This window comes from Neoarius graeffei, chromosome 21 (genome assembly GCF_027579695.1).
Source record: "Neoarius graeffei isolate fNeoGra1 chromosome 21, fNeoGra1.pri, whole genome shotgun sequence".
NCBI lineage: Eukaryota > Metazoa > Chordata > Actinopteri > Siluriformes > Ariidae > Neoarius > Neoarius graeffei.
This window is the reverse complement of record NC_083589.1, coordinates 58,279,414-58,301,718: the sequence shown is the minus strand read 5'-3', so window position 1 is coordinate 58,301,718 and position 22,305 is coordinate 58,279,414. Positions and strand designations below refer to the sequence as shown.

Here is a 22,305-nt window from a genome sequence, read left to right as displayed (position 1 = left end):
TGCAGTTGCAGTCACACATATCCATGGCTCAGAGTTTCAGTTTCATCTCAGCTGTTACTTTTTAACTGCCTTATCATGGGCTGCTGTATTCTCAGCCTGGTGCAACATGCTGCATGGATGTGTTGTAGGCTGTTGCACATGAGCGGTGTCACAAAAAAAAAAGAAGAAGCTGTCTTTGAGCTTCTCTCAGTTGTAATGTTCATTCCACAGGTGAGAAATACGCCTCTGCACCTGACCTTTAACTCTGCAGCGTCCAAAAACTGGAATCACACTGGGCCGTGTACGTACCGTCGCTTAACCTTCAGCTAAAACACTTTGTAGATGTTGGTACTGTATGTCAGAGGAAAACTACAGAAATGTACAACATCCAGGTGGCTCGGTTAAAGACGCCACTTTAACTAGGGAGGAGGTTGCTTTGGAGTGCAGACATTTGGAGCCCCTGCTGTGACTCGGTCTGTGTTAGGACTTCCCCTTAACACTAACACATTCTACAGTAAAAGATAAAATATGACCAGCTTTTACAACACCGTATAAATCACATCGCAGGCTCAGCTTTCCACTGTGTCACGCAGTACTGTGCAAAAGTCTTCTTCACCCTATGTTTTTTTTTCATATAAACTTTGCCATAGATTTCTATTTTATGACTTCTACATTATCGATTGAGTCCAAAAACATTTTAGAGTTACAAACGTTCATTTTCCAGCACAAAATTAAATGCTACAGAAAAAATATTTTGTATCTCAGCAGACCACTTTTCAGATTAAAAAAGAAAGCATTGTGGGATTGAAGGCTATTGGGGTTTGGTGCAAAATGAAGAAGCGAGTGTGACAGTCAAAGTGTCCAGAAGAACTGTGGCTGGTTCTGTAAGATGCTCAGTAAAACCTACAGCTCATTTCCGCATAAAACTGCACCTCAGACCACTATTTTTTTTTAAGCAAAGGGTCGTCTCACATCAAATACTGACTTTCTCATCTCATCTCATTATCTCTAGCCGCTTTATCCTTCTACAGGGTTGCAGGCAAGCTGGAGCCTATCCCAGCTGACTACGGGCGAAAGGTGGGGTACACCCTGGACAAGTCGCCAGGTCATCACAGGGCTGACACATAGACACAGACAGCCATTCACACTCACATTCACACCTACGCTCAATTTAGAGTCACCAGTTAACCTAACCTGCATGTCTTTGGACTGTGGGGGAAACCGGAGCACCCGGAGGAAACCCACGCAGACACGGGGAGAACATGCAAACTCCACACAGAAAGGCCCTCGCCGGCCACGGGGCTCGAACCCGGACCTTCTTGCTGTGAGGCGACAGCGCTAACCACTACACCACCGTGCCACCCCAAATACTGACTTTGTTTCATTTATTATAATATAAAAAGACCTTTATTATCCCACAATGGGGAAATTTCCTGTTTGCAGCAGAACGGTGGATAGCAGCAGAAGAGGACATATCAAGCCACACAGGTAAAAAATATATATATTTAAAAAAAAAGAAAAAATATATACCAAAGATAAATACTAAATTAGAGGAATTATGAAGTAGATGAAACACACTTATTGCACATATCAGGTGGTCATAATTGCAAAAGATAAAACAGAAAAAAACAATGCAACAACTATTGACAGACATACAGATGTGAGTCTACTGTGAGCAGTGCTGGTTGTACAGTCTAACAGCTGCAGGAAGGAATGATCTGCGGTAATGCTCCTTCACACCCTTAGGGTAGAGCAACCTCCCACTGAAGGAGCTCTGCAGTCCAGTGAGTAAGTCCTGTAGGGGGTGGGAGTCGTTCTCCATCATAGATGACAGCTTAGCCATCATTCTCCTCCTACCCACTACCTCTACTGGCTCCAGGGGGCATCCCAACACAGAGCTGGCCCTCCTGATCAGTTTGTCCAATCTCTTCCTGTCCACTGTGGAGATGCTGCTCTCCCAGCAAACCATACCATGAAAGATAGCTGACGCCACCACAGTGTCAAAAAAGGTCTTCAGGAGTGCCCCTTGCACTCCAAAAGACCTGAGTCTCCACAGCAGATACAGCCTGCTCTGACCTTTCCTGTACAGTGCTGTGGTGTTCTCAGTCCAGTCCAGTTTGTTGTTCAGGTGAACACCTAGGTACTTATAAGATATCACCAGCTCAATGTCCTTCCCCTGGATGCTCACTGGTGTTGGGGGGGGGGAGTGAGAGCACCTGCAAAAAGCCACCACCAGCTCCTTAGTTTTCCCTGGGTTGATCTGGAGGTGGTTTTGCTGGCACCAGTCCACAAAGTCCTGGAACAGTCCTCTGTACTCCCTGTCATCCCCATGTGTGATGAAACTAATGATAGCAGAGTCATCAGAGAACTTCTGCTGGTGACAGGTGGGTGAATTATAGGAGAAGTCTTCAGTGTAGAGGGTGAACAGGAACAGGACCAGAACCCTTTCCTGCGGGGCCCCCATAGTGCAGACAACCATGTCCGACACACAGTCCCATGTCCTCACATAGTGTGGATGGTCAGTGAGGTAGTCCACAATCCATGATGTGAGGTAGTGGTCTACTCCTAGGTTCTTCAGCTTGTTCCCCAAAAGTGCGGGCTGGATGATGTTGAAAGCACTGGACAAATCAAAAAATGCTATTCTCACAGAATTTCCAGGCTTCTCCAGGTGAGACAGAGCTCAGTGATGGAGGAAGATGATGGGGTCATCCACCCCCATGCCTGGCTGGTAGGCAAACTGCAGCGGGTCGATGGACGGGCTCACCACGGGGTGCAGATGGACCAGGATCAGCCACTCCAGGGTCTTCATCAGGTGTGATGTTAGCACCACTGGCCTGTAGCTGTTGAGGTCCTTGGGGTGTGGAGTCTTGGGTACAGGTACCACGCAGGATGTCTTCCATAGCCATCATACTCTCCCCAGCTTCAAGCTCAGGTTGAACAGATGTCCAACTATCCCGCACAGCTCGTCTGCACAGGACCTGAGGAGCCTGGAGCTGATGCCATCCGGACCCGCAGCCTCCCTCACCTTCATCTTCCTCAGCTGGTTCCTCACCTGGAGTGTTGTGAGGGATGGGTTTGAGCAGGGGGGCTGTGTGTTGTGTGTTGTTCATGGTTGTTTGAATTTGGGGTGATGTGTAAAACAGTGGGGTGTGTGTTGTGTGATGTATATTGTCTGTGGTGGTTTGAATTTGGGGTGATGTATGAATCTGTGGGTGGTGAGTGGGGGTGGGAGTTAGTTGGTGTGTGTGGTGGCTGTGAGCTGCTAGACATTGGGAGGGGCAGAGTCCTTGAGGTGTGAACGAGGGCTGCAGCCGAGGTGTCTGGACCGGGGGAGGTGCAGACGCCTGATCAAATCTATTGAAGAAGAGATTCACATCATTTGCCCACTGCTGGTCTCCCTCAGCCTGGGAGTTTGAAGACTGGTGGCCAGAGATGGTCTTTAGTCCTTTCCAAACTCCTCTGGTGTTGTTCAGCTGCAGCACCTCCTCCATTTTCCTCCTGTAGCTCCTCTTTCCCTCTCTAATCCTCCTCTTCAGCTCCCTCTGCACAGCCTTCAGCTCCACCTCGTCTCCAGACCTGAAAGCCCTCCGCTTCTCCTTAAGAAGAGCCTTTATGTCTTACTATGTCTTATTATGGTTTACTGATTACTGTTGATAGTATTTTTTATGTTGAAACATTTAATTTCATTCTTTTAAAGCCACTTTTGATCGACAGCATTTCTTTACATGTGCCTAAGACTTGTGCATAGTATTGTACTTCATAAGACTTGCTCTAAAACTGTGAAAAAAAATTTGGGAGGGCAATTGGTTGAAGCTATATTGAAAAACCTACTGTATGTTAGTTGAGGATACATAAAAAGATTGTTTTTCACAAATGGAATTGTATTTATCTGGAAAAGCCCTGAAATCCACATAAGCTGAAGTCAGTGTTGTAGTTGAGTCACTAAACCTCAAGTCCGAGTCCAGTCTTGAGTCCCCAGTGTTCAAGTCTGAGTCAAGTCCAAGTCATTAAAGAAAATTTTGAGTCGAGTCCACTATTGATCCAAATTGAGTCTGAGAACAAGACTCCACCTGTACCATTTGACGGTGGCTGTTGCTGTCTTTACGTGAAAGCATCTCTGCTACTGTGTTGGATTAACGTGACTGCTTGACTGCCCCGTTTTAGTTAATAGGCTACAGATAAAAAGCTTGTTCATCGCTAAGCAAGCCCCGCCCACTATCAACAGGGCAAATAACATGAGAAAGGGTTAACACTAGCTAGTTCATCACTCAGGCTACATCCACACGACAACGGCAACGAGATTTTTTTTTTAAATATCGCGTCCACATGGGCAACGGATCAGTAAAATATCAGGTACATATTGCAACGCAACGCTTGCTGAAAACGATGCAATACACATGCCACACCTCTACGTGCGCTGTAAGACGGTCCCATCGGAGACACCAGAACAATAGAAGAAGTAGACGCATGCGCATAAACCCCTTCTTCTGTAGCATTAGCCACATAAAGTTTTGATTATTAATCAGTAGCGTAAAATGAAAGACGCGGAAAGAGGAATGAATGGGGGTAGATGGAAGCTGGTACGCCAACATTCTGATATCTTGAATGCTACACGTTGATGGATTACTTTGTTCTTCTATGCCCTTTTTGAGGAATGTATTGTCGGACTTAAACCAACATCTGAAGAGGTGAGATCGCTCCTTTTTTTTTTCCTATTTTTGCTGGCGGGATTGTTTTTGTTTTTGGAAAGCGCACGGGCGGTGCGCGGTTTGGTTATACTCAGTACTTCCGCAGTGTTTGGACTAAAGACTCTGCCCTAAGGGCTATTCTCTCACTCTCTCTCTCTCTCTCTCTCTCTCTCTTTCTCTCTCTCTCTCTCTCTCTCTCTCACTTTGCACCATTACACAATAAATATTCACAGTGAAAATATTTTGTAAGCGCGTTTCATGAACCAAGTTATAGGATTTGTTGACAACTCGCATTGAGTTCGTTACACTTCTACCAGGCGTGAAGCACTGACAGTCATGTGGTTGTGACGTCATCGTAAACAAATCTGTTCTACTCATCCAGACGACTTCGCAACGGCGTCGTTGCCAGATTTTTCCACTCTGGAACCCGTTCTCAAAAGATTTCGTTTTGGGGCACCCAAAACGCCGGTGCCGTGTGGATGCCAGGCCGAAACGATAAACAATTTTATCAGATTCACCTGAATCCGTTGCCGTGTGGACAGGGCCTCAGCAAGCCCCGCTATCAACAGAGCAATGAACATAGCATGTCACTTCCTTCTCTGGGTGGAGTCTTACCAAATGGCGATTGAAGTTCGAGGTTGTCCCCATCGTCTCCTCGATAGTTCTTCTACATATGGTATGGAACACATAGCAGTGCATTTTTTCCCACTGCAGGAGAAGTCTGTATAAGCAAAGCAGACAATCCTAGCGGCGGTCTCGCCAGGTATTTTAGTGCCATTAATGTTAGTTTGTTCCTGAACGTGATGTATGAACAGGTGAATGTGCATTCTCTTGCACAAAATTAGTATAAAAATTAGTGTAGATATAAATATCTTATGCCAAATTATTATGGCATGTGACAAAAAATTAAGAAAATATCCGAGTCCTCGTCTTCAATTTACAAGTCCAAATGCAGTTAATGCATGAGTCCAAGTCATCAGTGCTCATGTCCAAGTCAAGTCACGAGTCCTTAAAATCAGGGCACGAGTCGGACTTGAGTCCGAGTCCTGGATTCGAGTACGACAAGCCTGGCCGAAACCTATATAAATCCAAAACCTACATGAGCTGACTAATGTAATACCCAAGTTAACACCAGACATCTACGAGGTGTGATTATTTTTCCTTGTTGTGTCTTTTCTGTTAATGTTGTGTTCATGACGCTACTGCTGACGGTTATCACAAATCCAAATAAAATGCATCCAAATTGCACACAACAGATGGGTCACTATTCTGCACAGATTATTTCTGTCCTTGTTTTTTTAGCCTTAAGTTTAGAGGAAACTGCCATCAAATTTCTCATGACCTGATTGTAACTCAGTTTTTTTTTTTTACAGAAACCCTTGCAAACTGAACCATGTTTTTCACTGTCTATAAAATGAATAAAACACACATTCTATTGTTCAGAGCCCCTACGCTGGACTTCATACTTTATTTTCTCAGATGACCTCGACTGAATCATTTTTCAGATGCTGAGGTACATTCTAAAAGCATAGTACAGCGATCCTTCTTATCCTGCCTCTGTAAATCTAATGATCTCAAACCCAAGTGCATATAACATCTCGAGCCAGAAATAAAACAGAAATACCGTCTAATTTCATTAAGCTAGATGTGGGCATGCAAAGGAAGATTACTAACAGCTGCAAGGAGGCTACTCTTACATTCCCCAGACCAAAAAAATGATCTAAGACTCCTGCAGAGAATTTTAGTACATCTGACCCCTAGATCGTCTGGAAAATAACTTAAGAGACATATTTTACCGCTTATCTCACACTGTTTGAGAATTCTTCCCTCCATTGCATTTCATAATTAGCATATTAAAGGTGGATAAATAAATGTTCATGCTTTGTTAGTACTTCTTTGGTTGTTCTACTGTTCAGAAGTAGGTCAAAGAGCTGTAAAATAACAGGAGGCATGGTTTGGTATGCAAACTGGGAGTAATTAAGTTTATTAGCATGCTGCGAGTAATCACGGTTTCCTTTGATTTAAAATATAGATTACGTCGTTTGAGGAATCGAAACAAAAAACCCCACTGTAGGCCTCATACTCACTCGCTGAGAACAACAGCAGCCACAGTCACGTGTCTCAGAGTCCCCATGGTGACAAAACACAGGATTACTGTTTTTCGAGCCCTGGGGATAAATGTTACTCACGGGTAATGAACCTAATTTCTAATCACCATTCTGATTAGAGCTGATGTTCAGTACCCTACACTTATCCACTACATGAACACCAAGTGTTTACTGAGCTTTTCGTTAAGGCAGCTCATACCCCCTTTCCACCAATGCTATACTAGGTGCTAGTTCTGGGCAGGTGCTAGTGCTAGTTCAAGTTGATTGAATTTTGAGAACCTTCAAAGAACTGGCCTACTTTTCCATGAGCTAGAGAGCCACCATAGAGCCATGCCATTACATCACAGTGTACGTCTGTATACAACTCTGTGTTCCCAGCAATGCTAGCACTAAGCACAACAATAACAATGGAACAATAGTGAACTACATCGTTTCTACTAAAGTCCATCCTGAAGCTCTTCTTCTTCTTTGTCTTCTTCTTCAGAATAGGCAGACTAGGCGCTTCACAAGCTCTCAGTTTTTAAAAATGGTGGTCATTTAGGGCATCATGGCTCAGGTGGCTAAGGCGCCATACCATAAATCTGGGGACCCGGGTTCGATTCCGACCTGAGGTCATTTCCTGATCCCTCCCAGTCTCTCTCTCCTGCTCATTTCCTGTCTCTACACTGTCCTATCCAATAAAGGTGAAAAAAACCCCAAAAAGAATCTTAAAAAAAAAAAAAATGGTGGTCATAAAGTCTAAATTGGTCTTGTTGCTCATAATAATCCCGCCCCCATCGGTTCTTAGTTCTAGACCAGCAAAATATTGGTGCTACTCTCGAATCAGTTTTCCTGGCCAAGAGCCAGTTCCTTGGCTGTTGAAACAAATGTTGGTGCTACTCTCAAATCAGTTTTCCTGGACAAGAATGTTTAAGTTGAAGAATGTTTAAGTTGGTCTTGTTGGTCATGATAATCCCACCCCAGTGGTTCTTGGTTCAAGACCAGCAAAATGTTGGCGCTACTCTCGAACCAGTTTTCCTGGCCAAGAGCCAGTTCTTTGGCTGTTGAAACAGAGAACTGGTTCAAGATTAGGCACCAACTCCAAATCAGCCCTTGTACTGCCTTGGTGGAAAAATGATATCAAAAGATTATGACTAGGAGAGCTAGATGTTTGGATATCGCATGTCTCGAAGAGGACCGCTTTGTCCATAAGGCTTTAGAGAGATGTTTTGTCGATCAGACTTCCATTTCACCTTTTGGCTTAGTATTAAACCTTCATAAATCATAGTATAATTGTGCAAAAAAAAAAGTTTGCTGTAAACATCTGGAAACACTCTTTTTCTTTTTGTTAGGTAGTCATAACCATCAGTGTATATGTCGTAGCTGTCAGTGACATCGCTAAAGCATGAGCCAAGATCCTGATCTCTCGCCCAGTTTCCATGAAACGAAACACACGAGACTGATGACAATACACTATTTCACAGATCTCAACAGAGCAGTTACAGCCACCAAAGGAAAGGCATACAGAAGGAAAAGATATAAAAGGGAGGAGGGGAAAAAAATTCAGCATGCACAAGTTGAAGGAAATTCTTAGCTCTGTGGCTTTGTGGTGATTCAAGTGTATAACAGTGCTCTGAGAAATGCCAAATCGAGCTTGATTGCCCACAACAAAGATGGTCCAAAGTGGCACCAAGGTGCCAGTAGAGGCCAAGCTGAGCTAGCAATTCCCAGAAAGCAGCTGCCACTGGTATGTAACTCACAGAGACAGTCAGAATGTTTCAGCAGCCCAGGAGGAGATGAGAAAAGGTCGAAGGAATTCAGGAAGAGGTGAGAGACTCAGTGCAGGGAGATTTAAAGAAAAGGACAATGCAGCTAGCAATACACAAAAGTAAGACTGAATTATCATCATGATATCAATTTAAGGCTTGATTTAAACCTTACAAGGTTCCTGTTTAATGAGCAAACAAGCAGTAAGCACGTTCTGTCTTTATCTCCGTGATTTAACAGTAACTTAAATACACAAATGGCTTGAGCTGCCATCACCATTTCACTTTTCTTTCTCACCAGAACTGAATCAATATGTGGCTTTCCCACATTTCCTGAAGGAGATGATGTGCTTTGCAGAAGCAGGTTAATGGAGGGGCAAGAAGGATCATCAGTAGTAAGGGTCGATACTGAGGGTTAGACGTTGGAATAAAGACGACCCACCCCCATCCCCGCCCCATCCCCGCCCCCCTGGAGCTGACTGATGTTTCTAGGACACATGAAGCGTTAGCATGTAACATTCCTATATCTACACCCTCAGTGCAGATGGTTGCTTAAATCTGTCCTGATCTTATCACGTGTTCATGTCGAGAGTCGTACCGTGACATGTCTAATATCTTCACGGTCACAGCTGCCGAGTGTCGTGCCATCAGATGAACATTAGCAGACCATACTCATGAATTTTATTTTCTTTTTTACATCATGACTCAATGTATTAAATGGAGAGATACAGAATAGAGGTGGAGTTCAAATCCAACAGGAAATTATGTGGATTTAGAGGATTTAATTCCATGTGACTGTGTCATGAGTACTTGGATTGCTGGGAAGTCATAATGACAATAACAGAAAGATAAAATATACACTCACCGGCCACTTCATTAGGAACACCCATACATACACATGCTGTTTTATGCTGTTCTCTAGACAGCCAATTCCTTGACAGCAGCACAATGCATAAAATCACGCAGATGCAAATCAAGAGCTTCGGTTAATGTTCACAATGTTCAAACATCTAATCTCATCTCATTATCTCTAGCCGCTTTATCCTTCTACAGGGTCGCAGGCAAGCTGGAGCCTATCCCAGCTGACTACGGGCGAAAGGCGGGGTACACCCTGGACAAGTCGCCAGGTCATCACAGGGCTGACACATAGAGTGCGTTTACATGCACATAGAGAAAATTGAATTTCTGCTGTAGCTCGACTGAAATCGAAGTTCTAAATGCCATGGATACACCTTAGCTCGGCTGAAATCGAAACAAACTGGATTTCTCGTAATCGAGCTACGCGACCTAGATTATGCGATTGTAGCCGAGCTACTTAGTGCATGTAACCCTATCGAGCTACGTAGTCGAGCTACTTACTTCCCTTCCGGAAGTGACGAGTAATGAGACCACAAGCGGGAAACACAACAGCCTCGGTTGGCATTACAACAGTAGTAGTGGCGAGCAGCAGAAGAGGTCAGGAGGAACAAGGAGACAAAAAACAAAAACAATTGAACTTTTTGTGTGTTTATTAAGACATAAGTTAAATTGTAAGCAAAAATGGACTTTAGAAAAATATACAATTGTGCAAAATAAGTTGTCTTACAAAACAGTGGTCTGCGCAGGACAGTTTGTAGCCAACAGGTGGCAATGACATGTGGTGTGAATGTAAAGTGGAAATCACTCCTCTTCTTCATGATGACAACTGGAAGTGTACCAACACGATGGGGCGTGTAGCGCCACCTGTGGCTCGGGTGCACAATGTACCTCACACAATAGCTTGATTTCCTTGTGTGCATGTAGGATTGGATTTCTCTGGCACCCCTGCTGGGACCCTTAGCTCGATTACCGACAGTAGCTCGATTTGGATGTGCATGTAAACGCACTGTAAGATAGACAACCATTCACACTCACATTCACACCTACGGTCAATTTAGAGTCACCAGTTAACCTAACCTGCATGTCTTTGGACTGTGGGGGAAACCGGAGCACCCAGAGGAAACCCACGCGGAGAACATGCAAACTCCGCACAGAAAGGCCCTCGCCGGCCACGGGGCTCGAACCCGGACCTTCTTGCTGTGAGGCGACAGCGCTAACCACTACACCACTGTGCCGCCCTGTTCAAACATCAGAATGGGAAAATTTGTGATCTCAAAGTGTGACTCTCTTTCACTGTGGCATGGGTGTTGGTTTGAGCCAGATGGACTGGTTTGAGTATTTCAGAACCTGCTGATCTCCTGGGGTTTTCACACACAACAGTCTCTAGAGTTTACACAGACAGAATGGTGCGAAAAACAAAAAACACTGTGTGAGCGACAGTTCTGTGGGTGGAAACAAACGCCTTGTTGATAAGAGAGGTCAGAAGAAAATGGACAAATTGGTCTGAGCTTTTTTTGCCAGGAAGGATATAGCAATTGATATAATCACTCTTTACAACCGTGGTGAGCAGAAAAGCATCTCAGCAAGCAACAGAAAACAGAACACATTGGGTTCCACTCCTGCAGGCAGGAATCTTAGAATCAACAACAAGTTACTCTTAAAGTGGCCGCTCTGTGTGTGTGTGTGTGTGTGTGTGTGTGTGTGTGTGTGTGTGTGTGTGTATTTTTATATATAAAATTATAAATAAAAAAATAAATAAATTCCACTGAATAAAAATGATTTTAAATAAAAGTTGGATTTTTCTCTTTTTTATTTCAATGTGAGATGAAGCGATGTAAATATGTGTCCTGATATTAGTACAGTACATGATATGGACATGGAGACAAAGATCAAATAGTTTGCATTTATTTTACATATTTTTCAGCCAGGCTTGTAGTACTCGAGTCTGACTCGTGCCCTAATTTTAGGGACTCGTGACTTGATTTGGACTTGAGCAATGATGACTTGGACTCGGACTCGTGCATTAACTGCATTCAGATTCGTAAATTGGAGACGAGGACTCAGATTTTTTCTTTATTTTTTGTAACATGCCATAATAATTTGGCATAAGATATTTATATCTACATTCATTTTTGTACTAATACAAGAGTGCAAGAGTGTCACACCTGTGCGCCTTGGCGCGTGCATCAGATAGATTCTTGGGCACACGCCGGACAGCGCGCACGCCAAGCAGACTCTTGCACACGTAAAACTCGCACCTGCACAGGATTAAGGCGCAATCAGCGTGCCTATATACAACCCCGATTCCAAAAAAGTTGGGACAAAGTACAAATTGTAAATAAAAACGGAATGCAATAATTTACAAATCTCAAAAACTGATATTGTATTCACAATAGAACATAGACAACATATCAAATGTCGAAAGTGAGACATTTTGAAATTTCATGCCAAATATTGGCTCATTTGAAATTTCATGACAGCAACACATCTCAAAAAAGTTGGGACAGGGGCAATAAGAGGCTGGAAAAGTTAAAGGTACAAAAAAGGAACAGCTGGAGGACCGAATTGCAACTCATTAGGTCAATTGGCAATAGATCGTTAACATGACTGGGTATAAAAAGAGCATCTTGGAGTGGCAGCGGCTCTCAGAAGTAAAGATGGGAAGAGGATCACCAATCCCCCTAATGCTGCGCCGACAAATAGTGGAGCAATATCAGAAAGGAGTTCGACAGTGTAAAATTGCAAAGAGTTTGAACATATCATCATCTACAGTGCATAATATCATCAAAAGATTCAGAGAATCTGGAAGAATCTCTGTGCGTAAGGGTCAAGGCCGGAAAACCATACTGGGTGCCCGTGATCTTCGGGCCCTTACACGGCACTGCATCACATACAGGCATGCTTCTGTATTGGAAATCATAAAATGGGCTCAGGAATATTTCCAGGGAACATTATCTGTGAACACAATTCACCGTGCCATCCGCCGTTGCCAGCTAAAACTCTATAGTTCAAAGAAGGAGCCGTATCTAAACATGATCCAGAAGCGCAGACGTCTTCTCTGGGCCAAGGCTCATTTAAAATGGACTGTGGCAAAGTGGAAAACTGTTCTGTGGTCAGACGAATCAAAATTTGAAGTTCTTTATGGAAATCAGGGACGCCGTGTCATTCGGACTAAAGAGGAGAAGGACGACCCAAGTTGTTATCAGCGCTCAGTTCAGAAGCCTGCATCTCTGATGGTATGGGGTTGCATTAGTGCGTGTGGCATGGGCAGCTTACACATCTGGAAAGACACCATCAATGCTGAAAGGTATATCCAGGTTCTAGAGCAACATATGCTCCCATCCAGACGACGTCTCTTTCAGGGAAGGCCTTGCATTTTCCAACATGACAATGCCAAACCACATACTGCATCAATTACAGCATCATGGCTGTGTAGAAGAAGGGTCTGGGTACTGAACTGGCCAGCCTGCAGTCCAGATCTTTCACCCATAGAAAACATTTGGCACATCATAAAACGGAAGATACAACAAAAAAGACCTAAGACAGTTGAGCAACTAGAATCCTACATTAGACAAGAATGGGTTAACATTCCTATCCCTAAACTTGAGCAACTTGTCTCCTCAGTCCCCAGACGTTTAGAGACTGTTGTAAAGAGAAAAGGGGATGTCTCACAGTGGTAAACATGGCCTTGTCCCAACTTTTTTGAGGTGTGTTGTTGTCATGAAATTTAAAATCACCTAATTTTTCTCTTTAAATGATACATTTTCTCAGTTTAAACATTTGATATGTTATCTACATTCTATTCTGAATAAAATATGGAATTTTGAAACTTCCACATCATTGCATTCCGTTTTTATTTACAATTTGTACTTTGTCCCAACTTTTTTGGAATCGGGGTTGTAAAAACTGTGAAAACACACTTACTTTGCGAAGTATTGAGTTGCGTTGCTGACACATTACCGAGCTTTATTTCCTTGTTTGGTTTCCTGATCCCTGATTTCCTGTTTCTCGTCTTTGATTCTTATCGAGTCCACGATAGCCTGTTTGTGCCTCATTCAACCTATCGCCTGTTTCACTGTTTTACGATTTTGCCTGCCATTCTGGATTGTTTACCATCTTCACTTGTATTAATAAACACACCTTCTGCACTTACATCTGTCTCCCAACCATCTCTGACAGAATACTGCACACTCCCTGATAAAGAGAAGCGCATTGATAATAACTTTTGGATAATAAACTGGACTGGTCCAAAAACGTGGGCACGGTATACAAAAAGGGCCAGAGCCGCCTCTATTTTCTGAGATGGCTGAGGTCCTTCAACATCTGCTGAACGATGCTGCTGATGTTCTATGGTTGGCCAGTGCCATCCTGTACACTGTCGTCTGCTGGGGCAGCAGCTTGAAGGTGAAGGACACTAACAGATAAGATCATCAGGAAGGCCGGCCATGTTGTAGGCATGGAACTGGACTCTCTGACAGTGGTGTTGGAGAAGAGGACACTGTCCAAAATAAAAACAATCTTAGACTGTCCTTCCCACCCTCTACATGAGGAGCTGATCAGCCACAGGAGCGCGTTCAGTAAACGGCTGATTCTTCCATGCTGCACAACTGAGAGACCCAGGAAATCATTCCTACCTGTTGCAGTCAAGCTGTACAATGCCACTGTATAACTGTGGTACACTGTCTTACCATGTATCCTTAACTCAGGTGCAATATATGTATATAGGAATCATTGTATAGCATCACTTCATTTTGCTTTTACTTAAGTTCTCATCTCATTCATCTCATTATCTCTAGCCGCTTTATCCTGTTCTACAGGGTTGCAGGCAAGCTGGAGCCTATCCCAGCTGACTACGGGTGAAAGGCGGGGTACACCCTGGACAAGTCGCCAGGTCATCACAGGGCCGACACATAGACACAGACAACCATTCACACTCACATTCACACCTACGCTCAATTTAGAGTCACCAGTTAACCTAACCTGCATGTCTTTGGACTGTGGGGGAAACCAGAGCACCCGGAGGAAACCCACGCGGACACGGGGAGAACATGCAAACTCCACACAGAAAGGCCCTCGCCGGCCACGGGGCTCGAACCCGGACCTTCTTGCTGTGAGGCGACAGCGCAAACCACTACACCACCGTGCCGCCCTTTACTTAAGTTATTGAACTCATTTAAATTTATTTTATTTATTCTTTTTTCAAACGATTTTATCTTCTATTTTTAGACATGTTTACTTCTCTGATTCAGGAGCTTGGTAGCAAATTTGAATTTCCCTCCGGGGATTAATAAAGTAATTCTGATTCTGATTCACCTGTTCATACGCCATGTTCAGGAACAAACTAATGCTAATGGCGCTGAAACGGCCACCGTCAAATGGTGCGGTTGGAGTCTTGTTCTCGGACTTGACTCGGATCAATAGTGGACTCGACTCGGACTCAACTCGAAATTTTTTAATGACTTGGACTTGACTCGGACTTGAACACTGGGGACTCAAGACTGGACTCAGACTTGAGGTTTCGTGACTCAATTACAACACTGTTTTCAGCACTCAGAAAGAAGCATTATTATTTAAAACACCATTGTAAATAAATAATTGAATAATAATTGAATTTTTAGAATGCCTTTATTGTCACTGCACAAATGTACAACAAAATTTAGTTCATCATAGGCGAACAAAGCCACTGCATACGGTACGTGTGCGCTGCCATTCTTGGGCACTTCAGCCCAAGGCTGCCCCATGTTAACCTAACTGCATGTCTTTGGACTGTGGGGGACACTGGAGCACCCGGAGGAAACCCATGCAGACAACATGCAAACTCCACACCGAAAGCCCCCCGTCGGCCACTGGGCTCGAACCCAGAACCTTCTTGGTGTGAGGCAACAGTGCTAACCACTACACCATCGTGACTTATTATAAGAACCATTTTTTTCAATGGAAGGAAATATTTTCTCTTCAGTTGTTTTTATAACATCCTTTTTTCCCCTTGAAGGGTGCCAATACTTCTAGAAGGGTGCTAGTACTTCTGTGTTATATGAACATCCACCTGTTCCAGTTCATAGTTGCTTGACAGTTGAATAAACCTACAACCCCGATTCCAAAAAAGTTGGGACAAAGTACAAATTGTAAATAAAAACAGAATGCAATAATTTTCAAATCTCAAAAACTGATATTGTATTCACAATAGAACATAGACAACATATCAAATGTCGAAAGTGAGACATTTTGAAATTCAATGCCAAATATTGGCTCATTTGAAATTTCATGACAGCAACACATCTCAAAAAAGTTGGGACAGGGGCAATAAGAGGCTGGAAAAGTTAAAAGTACAAAAAAGGAACAGCTGGAGGACCAAATTGCAACTCATTAGGTCAATTGGCAATAGATCGTTAACATGACTGGGTATAAAAAGAGCATCTTGGAGTGGCAGCGGCTCTCAGAAGTAAAGATGGGAAGAGGATCACCAATCCCCCTAATTCTGCGCCGACAAATAGTGGAGCAATATCAGAAAGGAGTTCGACAGTGTAAAATTGCAAAGAGTTTGAACATATCATCATCTACAGTGCATAATATCATCAAAAGATTCAGAGAATCTGGAAGAATCTCTGTGCGTAAGGGTCAAGGCCGGAAAACCATACTGGGTGCCCGTGATCTTCGGGCCCTTAGACGGCACTGCATCACATACAGGCATGCTTCTGTATTGGAAATCACAAAATGGGCTCAGGAATATTTCCAGAGAACATTATCTATGAACACAATTCACCGTGCCATCTGCCGTTGCCAGCTAAAACTCTATAGTTCAAAGAAGAAGCCATATCTAAACATGATCCAGAAGCGCAGACGTCTTCTCTGGGCCAAGGCTCATTTAAAATGGACTGTGGCAAAGTGGAAAACTGTTCTGTGGTCAGACGAATCAAAATTTGAAGTTCTTTATGGAAATCAGGGACGCCGTGTCATTCGGACTAAAGAGGAGAAGGACGACCCTAGTTGTTATCAGCGCTCAGTTCAGAAGCCTGCATCTCTGATGGTATGGGGTTGCATTAGTGCGTGTGGCATGGGCAGCTTACACATCTGGAAAGACACCATCAATGCTGAAAGGTATATCCAGGTTCTAGAGCAACATATGCTCCCATCCAGACGACGTCTCTTTCAGGGAAGACCTTGCATTTTCCAACATGACAATGCCAAACCACATACTGCATCAATTACAGCATCATGGCTGCGTAGAAGAAGGGTCCGGGTACTGAACTGGCCAGCCTGCAGTCCAGATCTTTCACCCATAGAAAACATTTGGCGCATCATAAAACAAAAGATATGACAAAAAAGACCTGAGACAGTTGAGCAACTAGAATCCTACATTAGACAAGAATGGGTTAACATTCCTATCCCTAAACTTGAGCAACTTGTCTCCTCAGTCCCCAGACGTTTACAGACTGTTGTAAAGAGAAAAGGGGATGTCTCACAGTGCGAAACATGGCCTTGTCCCAACTTTTTTGAGATGTGTTGTTGTCATGAAATTTAAAATCACCTAATTTTTCTCTTTAAATGATACATTTTCTCAGTTTAAACATTTGATATGTCATCTATGTTCTATTCTGAATAAAATATGGAATTTTGAAACTTCCACATCATTGCATTCCATTTTTATTTACAATTTGTTCTTTGTCCCAACTTTTTTGGAATCGGGGTTGTAAATAAAGTGTTACACTGCAGCACACTGTAGCCTTGAAGAACTCTGACCTGCTGCTTGAGGCCACAGAAACCCTGGGCAGAAATAATTGAGGTCACATAATCACACAATCGCAAAATGTCTACACGTAGTTTCATGCTTTGTTTGTCGAGTGTTATGACTCTCTCCCTGGGAAGAGAAGACTATCAAAGAACTGTGACAATCCTCCCAACTCTAATAATTGTCTGGTAAATCCGTGCTTTCTTGATCCTGAGTGACATTAAAGGTCTAGTTGTTCCTTGCAGTCTGTATCTAATTGATATTTTGCAGTAAGAAAAGAAAAGGAAGACCTTCTGATCGGTTCCTGCCAAACACATAGAACATACTGCACCTCTCTGTGAAAACTGAAAGAGAGAGAGAGAAGAATGGAGCAAGATGGGGAGAGAGAATAGTTGAGCGAGAAGAAGGAAGGAATGTAATGTGTGTACTTTCACAGCCTACCTGCAGACTTGCTCGTGCTCTCGCTGCTGACATGGTGGATGATGATGATGATGATGATGATGAGTGTCGGGCTTCCTTCGTCCTTCGAACGCTTCTCTCTTTTCTGCAGGGAAAATGAACAGGAGCTTGCTTAGACAGGAAAAGTTGGCAAGTCGCTTCTGAATAATTTCACTGCAAACAAGAGTGCTATTCATTTTTTAACCCACTCATGAGAGCATTACATGGGGACAGTACAGAAAAAAAACAAGCTCTTTTTCTTTTTCACTAAACGAGTCTAATAAACCTTGTGTTGAGAATAATAACAACATTATTTCCAGTCCACGGCTCACAATAGGCTTGTTATTAAAGTCTATATCAAAGGACATGGTCATACCAGATTCCCAAATAGCTACAGTATATTCTGATTATCAAGTTGGTTATTTGTGCATGACTGAGTCAACTATGACAACATTACAGCATACACTAAATACTCAAAACAGCCGCCTGAAAAGGAGGAATTCTTCTCACATGAGTAACCACTAAAAGCATTTCATCATACAAAGAGTTTATGCATTAGTGGCATACATTCTAGAGCGCAGAACTGCTGTGCTAGGAAACACCTACCTGTAACAGTGATTTATAACAGGGAGTGGAGTGACTGGATAAGGGTTGCCAGACCTCTCTGATGCCAGCGCTCTGGCAGTGCTCTACATTCTGTAAATTTGCATACTCTTTGTAAATGATTCATGTGCTTGGCTACAAGTGGGTTATTAGGTAAAAGCACACTGATCAAATACCAATGTAAGATGATATCTTCAAGTTCGAAAAGCTTTATGATGGTGCTACTTAATCACAGCTGGCCCCCCTGGATGGACTGATGTAGTTATTTTGGCTGCATTAACACCACTGGTTCTGTTCCACTTCCCTAAAGAGCAGAAAACCATAAAAATGAGCACTTCAGAAGTAGGACTTCATACAGCGCATCAATCCAAATCAGTGCCTTGACTAAAGTTTGTGTCATTAGGGCCCGAGCACCGGAGGTGCAAGGCCATATTGTTTTTCTAAGGATTCTTATTATGGGTGGTGTAGTGGTTTGCACTGTTGCCTCACGGCAAGAAGGTTCTGGGTTCAAGCCCAGTGGCTGATGGAGGCCTTTCTATGTGGAGTTTGCATGTTCTCGCCGTGTCTGCATGGGTTTCCTCCAGGTGCTCTGGTTTCCCCCACAGTCCAAACATGGGGTGGCCTTGGGCTGAAGTGTTCTTGAGCAAGGCACCTAATCCCTAACTGCTCCCTGGGTGCTGTAGCATAGCTGCCCATTGCTCTAGGTATTTGTGTGTGTTCACTGCTTCAGATGGCTTAAATGCAGAGAGGAATTTCACTGTGCTTAAGTGTACGTGTGATAAATAAAGATCTTCTTCTTCTTCAAGACTTGACCATTTTTGAGTTGGTTCCCATGGTCAAAAGCTCATGAAATTTGGTACACACATCAGTCCTGGCCACTGCTACTCAGGCATAGAGGCTTGGCCCTGGGTGTGTCCAGGGGACTCCATAGCGCCCCAACATCTCATTGAGACTTTTGCCCAGTATATAGTTTCACCTATCCATGTCAAATTTGGTAGGTGTGTGGAGTGCCCCAAGATGAACAAAATTGTAATGTACATTGTATTAGCCATACTCAACAGGAAGTGAGTTATTTTTAGTTTTGGGCATTTTGACACATGTTACATTTTGATGTTCTCTTCCTAGGCAGTTTGTTGGATTCATGGCAGATTTGGTATACCGGAGGTGCTTGGGCCCTTCATCGCCACTTGCGGTTATATTTTTTACATTATCTTTTTAAAAAGTTACCAACACCAGCACCAAGAATGAATAAAGAATAAACAAATGACAATACCCTGAGGAAAACAAGCCAGTCTAATAGGCGACAAGTTTATCCAGATTTGCTAGGAGCATACTGAGATGTTTACATCGAGAGAAGTACATTAGTTACTTTTTATATACTAGTACTAGGGTTTCTAAGTACTGTATATTTTAGGAAAAACACACTGTTTATTTCTACATAGACGAAGAAGCCTTTGTTTGTCACATATACATTACAGCATCGAGAAATTCTTTACTTTGCATATCCCAGCTTGTTTGGAGATTGGGGTCAGCCATGATAGAGCGCCACTGGAGCAGAGAGAAGGTTAAAGACCCTGCTTAAGGTGGCAGCTTGAGCCCCTGACTTTCTGATTAATAATCCAAAGCCTTAACCGTTGACCCACCACTGTACAGTATAACAGCAAATCCTGAAATCTTTGTAGCCAGGAACTCTGTTAACTACAGTGGGGCAAAAAAGTATTTAGTCAGTCCCCAATTGTGCAAGTTCTCCCACTTAAAAAGATGAGAGAGGCCTGTAATTTTCATCATAGGTATACCGCAACTATGAGAGACAAAATGAGAAAAAAAAAATCCAGAAAATCACATTGTCTGAGTTTTAAAGAATTTATTTGCAAATTATGGTGGAAAATAAGTATTTGGTCAATAACAAAAGTTCATCTCAATACTTTGTTATATACCCTTTGTTGGCAATGACAGAGGTCAAACGATTTCTGTAAGTCTTCACAAGGTTTTCACACACAGTTGCTGGTATTTTGGCCCATTCCTCCATGCAGATCTCCTCTAGAGCAGTGATGTTTTGGGGCTGTCGCTGGGCAACATGGACTTTCAACGCCCTCCAAAGATTTTCTATGGGGTTGAGATCTGGAGACTGGCTAGGCCACTCCAGGACCTTGAAATGTTTCTTACGAAGCCACTCCTTCGTTGCCCGGGCAGTGTGTTTGGGATCATTGTCATGCTGAAAGACCCAGCCATGTTTCATCTTCAATGCCCTTGCTGATGGAAGGAGGTTTTCACTCAAAATCTCACGATACATGGCCCCATTCATTCTTTCCTTTACACGGATCAGTCGTCCTGGTCCCTTTGCAGAAAAACAGCCCCAAAGCATGATGTTTCCACCCCCATGCTTCACAGTAGGTATGGTGTTCTTTGGATGCAACTCAGCATTCTTTCTCTTCCAAACACGACAAGTTGAGTTTTTACCAAAAAGTTCTATTTTGGTTTCATCTGACCATATGACATTCTTCCAGTCCTCTTCTGGATCATCCAAATGCTCTCTAGCAAACTTCAGACGGGCCTGGTCATGCACTGGCTTAAGCAGGGGGACACGGCTGGCACTGCAGGATTTGAGTCCCTGGCGGCGTAGTGTGTTACTGATGGTAGCCTTTGTTACTTTGGTCCCAGCTCTCTGCAGGTCATTCACTAGGTCCCTCCGTGTGGTTCTGGGATTTTTGCTCACCGTTCTTGTGATCATTTTGACCCCACGGGGTGAGATCTTGCGTGGAGCCCCAGATCGAGGGAGATTATCAGTGGTCTTGTATGTCTTCCATTTTCTAATAATTGCTCCCACAGTTGATTTCTTCACACCAAGCTGCTTACCTATTGCAGATTCAGTCTTCCCAGCCTGGTGCAGGTCTACAATTTTGTTTCTGGTGTCCTTTGACAGCTCTTTGGTCTTGGCCATAGTGGAGTTTGGAGTGTGACTGTTTGAGGTTGTGGACAGGTGTCTTTTATACTGATAACGAGTTCAAACAGGTGCCATTAATACAGGTAATGAGTGGAGGACAGAGGAGCCTCTTAAAGAAGAAGTTACAGGTCTGTGAGAGCCAGAAATCTTGCTTGTTTGTAGGTGACCAAATACTTATTTTACTGAGGAATTTACCAATTAATTCATTAAAAATCCTACAATGTAATTTCCTGGATTCTTTCCCCCCATTCTGTCTCTCATAGTTGAAGTGTACCTATGATGAAAATTACAGGCCTCTCTCACCTTTTCAAGTGGGAGAACTTGCACAATTGGTGGCTGACTAAATACTTTTTTGCCCCACTGTATACTATACATTCCACAGACCCACTTAGTATGGATTTATTTCATGAACATGATTTCAAATGTTTAGTTTATATATTTTTTGGAATGATAGAAGTTTCTATTTTTGAGCTTTCCAGTGATAGAACAACTGCAGTCTGAGTTTAATTTCATGCTTGGATCCCTAAATATAATAACCTTGATAATGGTAGGTTGTGATTTCCACCATTGTAACAAAAATACATGAAAAAAAAATTAAATCATGAACCACCCTCACCCATGTCCTCAGACACCACTTTGAGACCCCGCTGTACTACAGTAATAATGTGGTTATTTATTTATATTTATTTATGTATCTGTTGAATTTATATCGCACCTCACCTTTTGAACACCCACTTTACAAGTTGCTCTACAAGTACGTAGTTGCTTTACAAGAACGTAACAGAAACTAAAAAAAGGAACAGAAGTTGCTTAGAGAGGAAAAGTTGGCAAGACACTTTTGAATAATTTTGGGACACCAGTGCAAACAGGCGTCTGGACAAACAAGTGTGTTATTCAGTACTCACTAATAAAGTACTGGTCAAGTATTCAGGCCTATTTAAATTAGGTCCCATTTATTATGGGTTTTATGTGAGCAGATTTTAATCCGGGATACAATTTGCTCAGAACATTTTATCAAATGTTTTAAAGTATGTTTGGAGACAAGATTTTATTTTAACCTGATTTTACTGTGCAGCCTTTTGGCTAACATACCCTTAAATGTGTTAAAACCAAGAAGGTTTTATTATATCACAGTGCTGGTAAAGTCTCAAATAGGATTGGTCTGATTAATTTTCTATAACAGCAGCTCTGACAAGGCGGCACGGTGGTGTAG

General features: G+C 42.9%; 1 protein-coding gene across 1 annotated transcript in view; it reads right to left on the bottom strand.

Moving 5' to 3' along the window:
• The window catches only part of ninj2 (ninjurin 2), an 87,930-nt gene extending 70,285 nt beyond the window's left edge, over window positions 1-17,645 (bottom strand). Inside the window, exon 1 of the mRNA XM_060903713.1 lies at window positions 17,549-17,645. Within this exon, the coding sequence (XP_060759696.1) occupies window positions 17,549-17,581 (33 nt within the window). The 5' untranslated portion in view covers window positions 17,582-17,645. The remainder of the gene's footprint in view (window positions 1-17,548) is intronic.
• Between the last annotated feature and the right edge of the window lie 4,660 nt (window positions 17,646-22,305).